Source organism: Crocodylus porosus, unplaced genomic scaffold, assembly GCF_001723895.1.
Source record: "Crocodylus porosus isolate Cpor-Errol unplaced genomic scaffold, CroPor_comp1, whole genome shotgun sequence".
NCBI classification, from domain to species: domain Eukaryota; kingdom Metazoa; phylum Chordata; order Crocodylia; family Crocodylidae; genus Crocodylus; species Crocodylus porosus.
Window position 1 is genome coordinate 4,068,119 of NW_017728947.1, and position 14,378 is coordinate 4,082,496.

At 49.3% G+C, this 14,378-nt stretch overlaps 1 protein-coding gene across 2 annotated transcripts in view; it reads right to left on the minus strand.

The window, feature by feature from the left end:
- Positions 1-14,378, minus strand: part of DUSP8 (dual specificity phosphatase 8) — a 78,581-nt gene that overhangs the window by 41,550 nt on the left and 22,653 nt on the right. For both annotated transcript variants that reach the window (XM_019552008.1, XM_019552009.1), the window contains one exon: positions 1,360-1,498. In XM_019552008.1, coding sequence (XP_019407553.1) covers positions 1,360-1,498 — 139 coding nt within the window. The remainder of the gene's footprint in view (positions 1-1,359; positions 1,499-14,378) is intronic.

Consider the following 14,378-nt stretch of genomic DNA (forward strand, 5'->3'; position numbering starts at 1 on the left):
CTCCCGCTCTGTTTCCAAATGAATGCATTGGGATTTTTTTTTTCTTTTAATAAGAGCAAGAATGTGTGCTACTCTGGAAGGGCTCCTGGTCATGTGTGCACTCTTTAAATATTAAGCAGCATGGGGATGGGGACAAATGATTTCTTTAGGGAAGCGGGTAATCGGATACATTCAATGATATCCCTTCCCTCCCGCCCCATCAGCATCCTCCCATCCGCGCAGCCAACTCCCCACACAGCCCTTCCCTGCAGAGCTGTTCCGTAACATAATAGCCTTGCTTGCTCTGTCCTCCAAGCAGGAGGCAGATGGAAAATATCCCCTAAATGCTCCAAGAACCAGAAGGTACAAGGAGAAGAGGCTCTCAAGAGCAAGCAAACCCCTGCTACTGTTTGAAGTAGGGAGCAGCCACAATACTGCATAGAGCCACAGCACAGGATCCTCCTCTGCATGTGTGTGCACATGGGTTTGTGTTGATGTGCAACAGTGCCCTCTCCTGGGGGAAGTGACCAGACTCTGAAGTTGAACCAGTGGGAACCCTTTGGTGTCTGAGCTGGGTTTACCATGAGGAGATGTTCCTTAAGCTCAGCAGGCAAAAGCCACACAGTCTAACTGGTCTAATACAGAAGACTATACCATACTGACACCTCTGTGTGTGTCCAGCCCCTGGCATATTAAACCCACCATAATCAAGCATCCTCCAAGAGAAGCTATAACGCAGTAGTCTTGTGTACTTGTCAAAGATCCCATGGCACAAGTATAGGGTGTTTATCCTGGTGCCCAGGCAACATGCCAGCTCAGATAATTACATCCTGCCTTACTCAAACTCCCTCTGCGTTTTCTACTGTGGTGACATCATTCCTCATTTCCTGAGCCAACTCCACCGTGTTATTAAACAACAGCTGGGTTACGCCCCGGAGGAGGCTGCTTTCCAGTGATAGGTGGACCTATACAGGTTGTACGAGCACAAACCACATTGGGAAGAGAAAGAGAGATATGCAAGTGGACAGCAAGTTGCTAAAGCACCTGCCTCAAGATGTGGGATACCCAAGGCCAAGTTAAGACAGGGGTAGAGATGAGCCCATATAATGGTAATGGGCACACACTTGCCAGGAGGTGGATGCTGCAGCCAGACACAGCATTGTTGACACGATGTCAGCTAGGGAAACCTCACCTTTGAGAGCGCAGCAGTACACTGAGGAATATGACTACAGGTATGAGCACACCAAGCGGTGACTTCAGGTGCTCCCTCTGGCCCCCACCAGAACTGCTAGTTATCACCACTCATGAGACACAGCCTCTCTGCCCTGTCCTGGAGAGGCAGAGCTCCGGTTTCTCCAGGGACATCCAAGCAATTCCTACCTGTAAGGATGGAGACACTGTGGAAGCAGCTGTCCAGCTTGCCTAGAAGGATAGAAAGGAAGCTGTCGGCGGCCAAACCGTTCACATCCCGGGTGCTCTGGTCATAGACCACCACATCCTGGTGCTCTTCCGCCTCCACCTGTGGGGGAAACCACCACAACAGACCATTACAGCATGCAGGGGTGGACAACCATCATCCCTGACCTGGGACCACAGTGTAGGGAGTTGTGCTACCCATAGTTCATACCCCACATAGCCAGGGATTCCCCATTCTGTGTTGGAAAGGATTCCCCAACCTGAGGAATGAGGCAGCAAACTCCTCCACTGCCCAGACTGCAGATCAGGGATGGGGGGCTGAATATGGAGGTACAGACAAGAGAGTAGCAGGTAGTCACAGAAAAGAGAGGACACACCTCTGGCTCCTATCTTAACCCAGGGGGGAGATGGAGCAGGACTCTACTGCTGTAAGAGGACCAGAAAGCAGTTATGCCTCCCTCATTCTTGCCCCCGCTATCCCAGTCCATCAAGAATTCTGTTCCACTCCATTATAAACCAGAGAAAATTTGCCCATTAGCTCATAGCCCAGGAGGATTTTTTGGATAGGAAGACTGAGATTTTCTAGAATGATCAACGATGCCTACAAGCGTTTTACTATGGACTCCTGTGGGACTAGTTAGGCCAGCTGTGAGCACTTGCAAAACTCCAGCCTCAAATCTACTAGCTTCCCTATTTACAACTTAAGATTTCTGGTACTTCATGCCACATCTGTTACACCTGCATGTACACAAACCGTCCCATCTGTGGCACTTCCAGACACCTGCGGATGTCTATTTTCCCATTAAGCTCTTTTAATATTTCCTCACAAGCCAAGCCTCCCAGCACATCTAGTGACCTTCACTACTCTTTGCCTGTTTGTCTTTCAAATCCTCAGGACTATATTCTGTAGGTCAGGGTATTCCTAGCCAAGCTGTGCCGAGGGAAAAAAAAGTCTCTGCTCCACTGTCTGAAGGCAAAGGGCAGGGGGTATCTACACACCTTCTATCACACGATGTCTCTAGGCATCCAAACCCCAGAACTGCATTAGCTTACTCTGACAGTGCACAAGTCTGTATATGAGGTAGCGGGTTCAGGTGGATAGGGCTATGGACTGGTATTCAGGATACCTGCATTTCAGGCCTTGCTCTGTCACTGACCTGCTATGTAATCTCATAGGAGTCACCTCCCCTCTCTCTGCCTTCATTTCCCTTCCCACCCAGTGCCTGTGTTATCACTTGGACTGTATAGTCTTTGGGGCAGGGTTGCACTCAGCCTGTGTATGTACAGTGTCCTGCACTCCGGGACCTCCCTCGGTATTACCACAGCATTAATGGGTTAGTAATTTGCCACCTGCTGTGCCTCCTCTCTCTCTAGCTCTGCCAGGAGAGCTTTAGCTCATTCCAAACCTCCTGTGGATCAAACATAGCCCTTAGCACACCAAGGTGTGACAATATCTTCCTATTAGCTTCAGTTTAAGTGGATCCCCAGTATCTCCTTCCTCTTGGTACTCCTAACAGGGACCACATGCAGCAGAGCACTCATGTCCCTTTCTGTGCATGAGCACCACACACAGGCTCTGCTACCGTCTCAAGGCCCAAGCTACACCAAGCTTGTGCATGGTGGCATACCCCTGAGGCTTGTCTAGGTATGGCACTAGACACTTTGGAGAAGATAGTGCTCCGAGAGGTTCATGGCATCCATTCAGTGGCAGGCTTATGGTGGGATTATGAGGTACTAACGCCTGAAAGAGGAGTTCATTGAAGGCTACTAGAATCCAGGAACCCTGATGGCTCAGTGCATCTGCTGAATAGGGTGACATACACCTGCCTTAGGAACCATCAGTCTCCAAACCCTTGGGGTGAGATGCATCTGTTCACTGCTATCTCTCATCAGGGCCTTGGCTGTCACAGCTCTCTAGTGTCCAGAGCGTGGAGTGTGAATCTCTTCCTCAAATCTGGTGTTGGGGTAAGACAGACACTGTGTGCCACTGGCTTTAGTGGCACTCCCATCTCTCCTGCTCTCCTCCCCTAGCATACAGTAGATTTTTTGTACTACAACATTTTAATTTCCCCTGGGCTGGAGGGTGAGGAATATATGCTCTTGTGGAGTTTTCTGGGTTGATGTTTATTATGTGGTTGCTTATAAAGAGAAACAAAAAACACAGGGGAACCAAACTGGGTTGTCCCACCAAGTCTCATGTTCCCTAGCACTACACTCACAAGCCCTTCAGGACACTGATTCAGGGACAACCCTAACAGCAACGGGGTCCGATTCCTTCCCACATTTCCCAGCTGCATACCACCAACTTATCACTTCCCTGCATACAACTACCCGAGCTACCCGTCCCTCAGGTTGTCGCATTCCAGTTCCATCTATATTGTCAGCCACGTTTCCTGCCCAGCACTCAGCAGTCACCCCACCTTTCAAAAAGCAAAACACTGTCAAGCTCAAATCACCTGGCCACCAGTGGTGCAGTGCTGCCCTCCCAGTTTCTGAGATAAACACATTTCTCCTGGGAACAGGAACACCACCAAACTCACACTCCCTTCCCTCACCCAGTCCCTTCAGCCCTGTGCTGCAGCGCTAAACACTGCATAGTGTTCAGTGCTGCTCTCAAGTGTCCTGTAGAGCAAAGGCATTGTTTAAGGCAGGATTACTGGCATTCCCAGGCTTTGGGCTTGGGGAGGGGTCCTCCCAGGACCTAATCAGGCCCTCCATACATCAGAGGCTTGCACAGGAAGTGCCCTTGGCACAGGAAGCCCAGCTTCTGCTGACTCCTGACCTATAGCATTCTTGGTTCGGTTCCAGGAGCTGAGCCTGAGCTGTCCCATGGCTTGCTATTCCTTGCAAGTGGGAGCGACTCCTTTCCATGCACCACCTGTGCAAGAAAGCGGCACTCTCTTCAACAGCTCCACACCTTTAAGGCAATGCAGGAGAAGCGTGGGGACTGTGGATTTCCCTGAGGTCCTGAATGGACACCAACTTATTCATAATTTCCACCCCCAAACCAAGACTTCCTTGACTGCAGGGAATAATTCATGCTTAGCCTGACACTGGACTCAATCCTGCAAAGTGCTGAGCATCCTCCAGTCCAACAGCAGTAACAGAAATGAGTCCATAAGAGGCAGCCTGCTGCCTGTTCCTGGTGGAGGCCAAGGTGGGTGAGAAAGAGAGGCCCCTGGGACCAGCACAGTTGCACCACTGTTAGGACTGGAGTGAAAAGTACACAATTCGAAGCCTACTCAAGGAAGTACATGAGAAAAGTTAATGGAAAACAGGCTGTCCAGAATGTGAAAGTCCATGGAGCAGACCAAACCTGGTATAAATCTGGATCATTAAAAATTGTGGGGAAAAAAAAAAATGCAACCTCAAATATCAACTGATACACACCACGCAGGCTGGAACGCAGGCCACAAATCAGAAAGGATATTGGTGAACTGAGAGGGTTTACAGAATAGCCACAAGAACAAAGAAATGACTGAAAGGACCTAGGCCTTATCATGAAGGAAAGTAGGAGTGTCATCTGCTTATCTTAACAATTCCAAGGTAAAAGTAAAAGGGGAAAACTGATTAGCCCTGCAAGTACTTTCAGAGGGGACAGAAACTAGATAATCAAGGGCTCTTTCATCTAGCTGACAATGGTAGAACAAGATCCAAGAGCTGGAATCTGAAACTAGGCAAATTCTGCTAGAAATAAACCACGGGTCTTTAACAGAGGGAGCAACTTGCAAGGGCCAAGTGAAGTCTCCCACACTGGAAACTTTAAAATTAAGATATGATCTAATTCAAATGGGGACATAGGAAGGGAAGCCCTCTGGCCTGTGTTTTATAGGAGGTCAGGCTAAATGACCACAAAGGTGCCCTCTTCCCTTCAGCACAGAGTCTCACAACATTGTCATAATACAAACAAACAACTCTGCTTCCCATGCAGTTGGGCACTCTTGTTCAGATCCTGGGAAAATCCCAGTGCCCAACAGTGCCAGGAAGAGAAATGGATTTGGGCCCATATGATGGGGAGAGGAATAAAGGGGAACAACCCCACTTTCCAGACCCACACAATCCATAAAGCAACAGGGCTGCTTGGCTTGTACCCACTTCATCAAGGCTTCTTCCACATCTCCAAAAGATAGATATTCCATGCCCAGTGCGGCCCTGCAAGGTACATCCCCAGCCACTGCTGATGCTACACTGCGTTAGTGTTCCCTCCCTACAGGTAAAATCAAAGCAAGCAAAACACTGGTCTATAAGCAGGAGAGAGAGGATAGAAGAGGACACTTACCCACCATGGAACCTAAAAGACCGAGATGGGGGGGACGGGCCACGTCGGGGAGATAACAGCATCGGGCAGCAGAATTATCCCACAATAGGATTTAGTGTTCCTTCCACACAGGGAGGCTTTGTTTAGGCCATTACTGAAGGGTTGCTGGGCAACAGCAGATATATGTGACAGGGTTTACATCTTATTAAAGTTATAAGGTTTCAGGCAACATAAATGCCAAACAAGCACTGGCCTCGCATGGCCCGACTGCAGCTAATAAATACTACGTTTGCTGGGAAAGATCCTAGAAATAGGCTGATGGGAAGGTTGGGATCTAATCAAAATGAATGCGTCTTTGGAGTGAAGAGTGGCAGATAAATCCAGCCCCGAGCTGGTGCTGGTGTAGAAACAGAGGCGAGACTGTTTCTGCCTCTACTCTCCAGGACCCTGGCTTCTCCTCATCAACTATTAAAACGGACCACTGATGCCCTTGATCAAACAGGGCTTCACAGGGCGACAGCACCACTGTGGCCTGGGTCCAACTCTACCCTGCACCTCAATAGGTGCCACAGAGTAGGCAAGGTGACAGGCCAGTACCTGCATGCTGCAGCCAAGGGAGCTGATGCAAGCGATAATCTGCAACTGGATTAGTATACGAAGGGCAGTTGTGTTTCTGGGATTGCAAAGATGCTGGTGGGTGGAAGCTCACAGGGCTGGAGAAATCCTAGCTGGTTGGGCCATGAAGAAACACACAAAGTGCTCTGAGTGGGCTCCTGGCTGATGAGACTTGTAGAGGCGAGGAGGAAGGACCCATATTACATGGCCACTTAGGCTACCCCAACCATGCCAGCACAGCAGAACTCCCTATGGAGTAACATGCTTTTGGCACTCTAGGGAAGGCTAGGCCCAACTTTAGACCTGGCCGTAAAGAGGAGAAGAGCTGACAGGGGATCAGATGCTGGAGCCAGAATCCACATCTACTAATGGCATAGGAAAGTTAAAGAACATTAACCAATTCCTAGCACACTTTCTTGGAAAGCTTTGTCTAGTCAGTGACCTAGCACTGTAAAACAATGAAGCAGCCTGGGGGGTAAATTAACCATTTCACCATGAACAATAACTTCAACATCACCTGGCCTCATCCTGTAGTGCTCAAAATGGCCCCTATGTCCCAAATCCAGATGGAAGGATGCTCAATTCCTGCATTTCTGAAGTGCCCCATGACATGACAATCTACTGGAAGCTGCTCCTGTTACCAGAATGCACCTCTGTCCAGCACTGGCCAAGCATTATAGAGATCACACCTAGTCTTTTGACAATAAGCCAAGCACAGTGCCAGTTTGAAAACAAACTGACCAACTACTTCAAACCCCACTGACTTCTGCTCCCACCTGGTGCTTCTTTCTGCTCAGGGCAGTGATTCTCAACCAGGGTGGTGGAGGGCTGAGGTGTCCAAACATGATTCATAAGATCAACCCAGAGATGCCAAATAGGAACCCACAGCGTCAAAGCCATTCAGACCTCCTGCGGTCTTTCCGAGTTCTTTGCAATGGATGAATTGCTCTATTAGAAGCACAGACAAGCAGGGCTGGAGGGGACCTCTAGAGATCATCTAATCCAATCCCCTCCCTAAGGCAGGATCATACCAATCCAAACCATAATCTAAACTCTACATAAGACTACCATCAACAATTCATTATTTTTTTTTTTTTTTTGACTACAAAAAATAAAGTGAAGACTAAGAGCTGACATTCTCCAAGGACTGCCTCAACCCTATCAAGGGGTGTCACAACCCCAGAAAGGTTGAGAGCCATTGGCTTAGGGTTCAACTAATTTGTGCCAGACAGCTCATTCTACCCAGCACATATGTCCCCCCACATTGCCTAGGGTAAACTCAGTGCAAGTCACAGAATCCTAGAGGTCGGGTCGGAAGGGACCTCGTAGATCTTCAAGTCCAAACCCCCACCTGGGTGGAAGAAAAGACTGGACTCAAATGAGTCTAGCCAGGTAGGCATCAAGCCTCTTCTTAAAGACCCCCAGGGTAGGAGCCAGCACCACTTCCCTAGGAAGTTGGTTCCAGCTCCTAGCCGCCCTAACTGAGAAGTAGTTCTTGTGGATGTCTATTCTAAATCTACTCTCCAAAACTTGTGTCCATTGTTCCTTGTCATGCCAGGGGGCACTAGGGGAAACAGTGTCTCCCCTAAACCTTTCTGGTCCCCTCTAGCGAGTTTATAGACAGTCACCAGGTCCCCCCTCAGCCTCCTCTTGTGAAGGCTGAACAGGTTTAGGTCCCGCAGTCTTCCAATATAGGGTCTGCCCTGTAGTCCCTGGATCATGTGGGTGGCCCTCCTCTGGACCCTCTCAATGTTGTCCACATCCCTCCTGAAATGGGGCACGCAGAACTGGATGCAGTACTCCAGCTGTGGCCTGACCAGCGTCGCATAGAGGGGGACTGAGGTAGGATTGCCAGCTGTACAGCCAGACTGTCTGGGTGCAGAGGGCAGTGGCTAAATCAGAGCATCCAGTCCCATTATCAAGGGGAACAAGTAGAAGTCTATATACCTTCTGTTCCTCCTGTTGGGACCAGCAATGAGTTGGCCCCTACTACAGACCATAGGCATGAATGCTCATCACTGAATCTACCTGCCCACTGGGAATGGAGCTAAGGCCAGCCAGCCCACCCATAGTAACAGAAGACTAGACGCTACTGCACAGTGCCCAAGGCAGACTCAACTCCCCTTCTAACCACAGGGTCAGTCTCTTCCCCTCTCTTTTGGCTGAGCCTCAGCCAAGCCTAGAACTGCACACCACAGAGACTCCCCAGAACATGGCGAGACATTTGTGAGCAGAGATGGCTCCAGGGGCTTTGGCATAGGCAGCCACACAACACGGTTGCGCACAGGACAGGCAGAGGCGTTGACATTTCCAGACAAAAGGGTACAGTTAAAAATCAGCCTACGAATCACCCAAGGCACTGAGACAAGGGGCTCCTTCCTCCAATGCCAATGGCACAAGCTATGCCCTCATTTGTGCTGCCGCTGTGTCAGCAACCCACACCCTCATGAAAATGAAGCTATGCTGCCACGGTGCCAGTCTTCTGGCCGATGCATCCAGGAGTACACAACTGCCCTGGTATAATTATAAACACCTGCTGGGGAGGGTGGGGGAGGCAGGACTCAGAATGGCTTTTGAGAGACCCCAGGCTTATTTCAACACCTCCTCACTCACAAGCCAGGCATCCACAAGGCCATCACCACATTCAGGCTTCAGCATGGACACTTCCATAGAAGGACCACTAGGTCCATTTGAACCAGCTGCATCTCTAAGCACCAGTCCTTATGGGGCTGATGGCAGGACGGTGCCCAGCTCAGAGGCTTGGGGCAGGGGTTCTCCTCCAAACCCATTTTAGACCCAGCTCTGAGTAAACCCCCAGTGAGGCACTTGGGTAACTAGGGCAAGGTGAGCCACCAGATTCACAGATGAGTAGGCTGATTGTAAGGAACTGAACCCTCTTTTTTAATGATGCCATTCCAGAGTCTTGCTTTCAACATGATCCTGCCAACTACCTGGAAGTACTTCAGGCCACAACTGTAGCATGCAACACCAGCACCCCTGTGTTCCTGGTAGCCAGTTGCAGCACTTCTCTCCAAGCTAGTGCTATGGCATTGGCCCAATACTACAGAGGACCTCCATCTCAGTTTTGCTACTGAAGACAGAGTGACCAAAGCAGCAGTGACCTGGGCACTGACTTGGGGGCTGGAGGTGGGTGTGTGTGTGGAGTATTACAGATGTCACCATAGCCACATCTGCAGTACAGCAGCAGCAAGAAGTCACCTCCACATGTCATCGCTGTGCTGGGTGCCGAGCTGCCCTGTGAATGCCTATGTCTGTATTTTGACAGCAGAAGTCCTGCCACAAGGAATAAGTAAATAATCCTTAGATAGAGGAGGGGAGCCCTAAAGCTCCAACCAGCTTCCATCTGGGATCATTAATTTGACCTACCCTAATTCCACCCCTCCCCCAAACAGGTTTTTTTTTCCTTCTTACTTCATAGGTTGAACATTCAGGTAATTAAATGGCTTTGACATGAATTATATAATATCCTGGATAGGAGCTCAAAACCTGGTTTATTCTTCAATTTCTGCACACACCTGAGGCAAACCTTAGCCAAGTCACTTCTTTCCTTGGCCTTTGTTTTCCACATCTGCACATAGGAATAGCAACACCGGTCTTCTTTATGAAGATGTATTCTGAGATCTATTCTGCTAATACATGTACCATCAATGGGCAGCAATAAACGGTGGAGCTTATTGCTCCCAGGAGGCTCCTAGGTGTGCAGTTTATACATGTGCCCAGAGCACAGCACTTTGAACCAGGTCATGACAGCCCAGGCTGGCAGGGGACCTGGTGGGTGTCAGCCTGCCAGCCTGGGGCTGCTCCGACGTGGTTCAACTTCTGCGGACGGGTGGCTGGGGCACAAAGGTGCTTCAGTGCAAAGCTACCTGACAGGCAGCCCCTGCACTGAAGCATTCTTGTGTCCCAGCCAACTGGCTCAGCATCTACATGTGCACTGTTGAGTTCTACCCTGCTATGGAGTTTAGTAGTTTCGTGGGCCCTAATAGGGGTGCACATGTAGACTCCGAGATATTTACCGAGCAGTTAACGAGTCAACTGTACAGTAAGCGTCTCATGTAGACGAGCCCACAGAGGTCTAGGCAAGACCAGGGTATTAATTTTGCTCACATATTTCAGATCAACATTTTTCAATATAATTATTCAACACGATTTTAAAAAATGGCAACTACATACCACTAGTTTGCAGTCATGCATACAACGTATGAAGAATCAAATCAAATCCCTTACTTCCCCTCTGCATCATCCTTCAAAACCAAGAGTAATTTCCCCTGCTATCCTTCCAAAAAAGGGATGTCTCTTGTATAATGTGGTAGTGGGCCATTAAGCCAATGAAGCAGTTCTACACCAGAAGCAGCTACATTTCAAGAGCTGAAACAGGTGCAGCAGGTCAGAAAATACTAAATATATATCACAGTTTCACTGGAAAAAAAAAAAAAAAAATAGGGCTGAAAAGACCGCACAAGGTCACATAGTCCAACCCCCAGAACCTTCCCCGTCTAAATTATCCCAGACATATGCTTATCTAACCTGCATGTCAAAATTTCCAGGGACAGAAATGCTATGAAAGGTTTTCAAAACAAGATACACTGTCTTCTTTAAAAATCATTTCCAAGTAATAAAACAAGATGATCCCATCCTCCCCAAAAACACAGAAGAGGCGAAAGCTGTTCAGTTTGTTGCTGAAAACCTTGTAAAAGTTTGAACACATGATGCAGCTTAGAGTAAAACCTTTTCTTATTAGAAAAAAAATATAACTCAAACATGGCATTCTAGTAGTATGGCTGGATACATGACAAAAGGGGTTTTAACTTTTGATATTTGGCAGTGTACTTCTCCTCTTTGCTAGAAATGAGGGGCCTGCTGAGCCGAGAGGCCTGCAAACCCGTAGCTTGCAGTTTGCTTTTATGCAGGTCATCTGCAAATTTCATAACAAATCCCAAGGGAGAAAATTCATTGTCAAGGCCTTGCTGTCCTCCCAAAGTGCCCCTGTCCCTGATGTTGCAGAAGGGAAGCCACGAGTCTGTCATTACTCATCCGATGGCTCCAGTCCAACCCAGGGCATCCAGAACAGCACTCTCATAGGGAAGGGGGGGGGGGGGGGGGAGAGGAGATGTCACTGGTGCCAGAATGACACAATGGAAATTGTTGCCCTCCTTATTAAAGGGATGGAGGGAAAGTCAAGTAGGTGTAGACATAGAAGAGAATGAGGATGCTGGAGGGGGGCGGGGAAAAAAAACAAAAACACCACACTTCAGAATAGAAATGGCTGCAGAATGGCAGGCACCATCTCTGCCTCCTACTCTCCCCAGGGGCAGTGCCCAAAGTGATGGGAGAGCAGTGCTGAGGCGATTCCCCAATGGACCCAGCCTACAGCAGGACAGTTCCCGTCCATACCAGAGCCAGCAATGGCCCACCACAGGCAGACAGAAGCCATCCCTAACCAAGGAGGGAAATGCAAGACAGCCAAGAGTGCAAGGGCTAAGAAGAGATTAGGAGAGACCCCAAAGCAACGACTTCGAGTGAGAAATTGGTGTGGAGCCCTGGCTGCCTTTGTCTTTCCAGCTCCAAACCTTGTCAGCAGGAAACCAGGGAGGAGGGCGGGAGGCCTGTCAGGAAGAATAATGGGGTAGGACAATCACGCCTATGATGTCACCCTTCCTGCCATCTGCTACTCAGCAGCAGCCGCCTCACTCGCCCCTGCACCCTCCCCCACAAAGCAAAGGGCTCACACACGTGTGACCACATGAGCACGATTCACTCAGCAGCTGCCCTCCCCTCCTCTGAGCACAAAATACCGGTGAGCAAGGGGGAGTATGACTGATATTGTTCAATGGACCACAGCAGGGAGGGGAGGGGGAAAGAGGCTTGCTCCTGAATCCATTCACACTATTCTTGGCAAGGGAAGTTGGACAGAGATCCAGGAGCCTGCTCCATGCTTTACCACAGCTGGCCACCAGAGGGGGATGCTGTCCCATTCAGTGGTAATGCCACCTTGTCTGCCATGAAGAGACCCTGGTTCCATTCCCCGAGGTGCATACAACTACAGCCATTGAGGCACCAAACAGCCGGACTTGGTCTGATCTTTGGATACGGTCCTAGTGGTCTAAAGGGGGGAAATGGAAGGTCTGAGCAGCCTCCACTCCTCCATACTCCTGCCTAGGTGTATACGCCAAAGGCTCTTGTAACCTCTTATGCACACACCATGATCCAGGAAGATCAATGGTTGCCTACTACTTCAGTAGGCAGTGCTTTTGAGGTGGTAGCAGGAATTCAAGCCAAAGGCCGGTGTTCTTAGATCAAACAGATCCTGTCCAAAGCCCGGCACGAAAACCTGGTTTCCAGGCCAAGCCTTTCCTTGGAACAAGCTGCTGAATGCAAACCACATGCCAGGACTCCAAATGCAGGGTGGGATTTCAAGACCCTGTAGGGTCAGATTTGGGCGGTTGGGTTTGACCCCAAGAGATGCAAGGAGAGTTCAGATCCAGGCTTTGGGTGCAGCCAGCTTCTCGATTTGGATGCCCCAGGTGTTTTAACACCTCTTGCAATGCTGGGACATTGACAGCCCTTGTCCTCCAGCTTTGCCTATGGTAGGTTTCCGTGCTCTTCGTATATGGCCAAAACATGCCTTGTCATTGTGCAACATGGTGCTTGTGTAGTTTTCAGAATAGGTTAGACAAGCACTTTTGTGAGATGGTTTGGATAGGGATGATCATGCCTGAAGCAAGGGGCTGAACTAGATGACCTCCAGAAGCCCCTGCCAGCCCTACTTCTCTATGACTCTACTATGATCCTGTCCCCTTCACTTTGGCTTTCACCGTCTACACTATTCCTCATGCCCTTGGCCAGATTCTCAGCCATTGCACTGTATGGTAAGCTGTCACGGGTCATTAACCCGCCTGCTGGAGTGCTGCTTTGCACTCCTTAGTCATCTGTATGTGTCAACCTCATGTTTAGACCAATCTGGGACATGCCCAAGGAAACCCAACCGAGTTATCAACTTAGTTCTGTGCTCCATGAGCTCTAGTCTGAGCTGAACCCTTCTGAACACCAGGCATTATAGAAATACCAGTACTGGCAACATTGTCTTCTATGCCAGCAAGGACCAATTTGTTCACCCATCCTGGCACTTCCTGGTGACATGTTCTGTCTGACCCATTAAGCCCTGCTTTACAGGCCCCTCCTGGCATGCAGGCTAGCGGAACAAGGGTCAGCTCCAAAATGGCATAGGAAGTCATGCCTAACAAGAGCAATGGTCTGCTTTTTGGGAAGTAGGGACAGTTGCTTTCCCCTCCCCCCATGCAACCCTAAGTAGAATCAGTTATTCACCAGCAACTCCACATGGCTGCCTTCCCCCTCCGACATGGAAAAGCTAACCCCCTACCAGCTGGAACATTTAGCATCCCCCCCCTTCCCCCAACTCAACCACAAATATAAGATGCCCTACAAAAATGACAGAGCACTGCATACATTACGGAGATGGGATTCTTGGGGGAGGCAGGGGAGAGGAAAAGCAGAGAAAGGGCAACATTTTTACTGTAGTATAAAACAGTTGGACAATGGCCCTTTGAAAGCATAAGACTCCATTCGGCTGCTGTTCAAGTCTATAGCAATACCCACACCAGCTTCAGTGGAGCACAGCACACGCTCAATTCATGTCAAGTCAGAGAGTTGTCTCAGCCTTGGGAGATTCACATGTGGACCCCTAGGTGACACGAGTTGGAGTCAGCAAACCCAAGGCCAGCTGTAGTTAAACAGTGCAGCTTCTACTGACATCAACAGAATTACCCTCAAGTTACATGCAGAACTGATGCCTGGTCCCTAGGTGTTGTAATAGGGAGATCCTCTGCTTCTTAGAGCAAGTGGCTCACCCTCCCAAGAATGCCCTTCATTAATGTTGGATGGTATTAAGAAGGGCAAATCTCAGCATGCTGGGAGAACATGAGCTTTGGGCTTCAGAAGCACCATGAGAAATGTTAGGCTTACAGATAATGAGAAGTTAAGGATGTGGCAGGAAGTCTACTCCCAGCACTGCAGCATCCCTGTCAGAAAGCTAGAATGGGGTCTCTGCTTAAAGCCTGGATTGCTACAC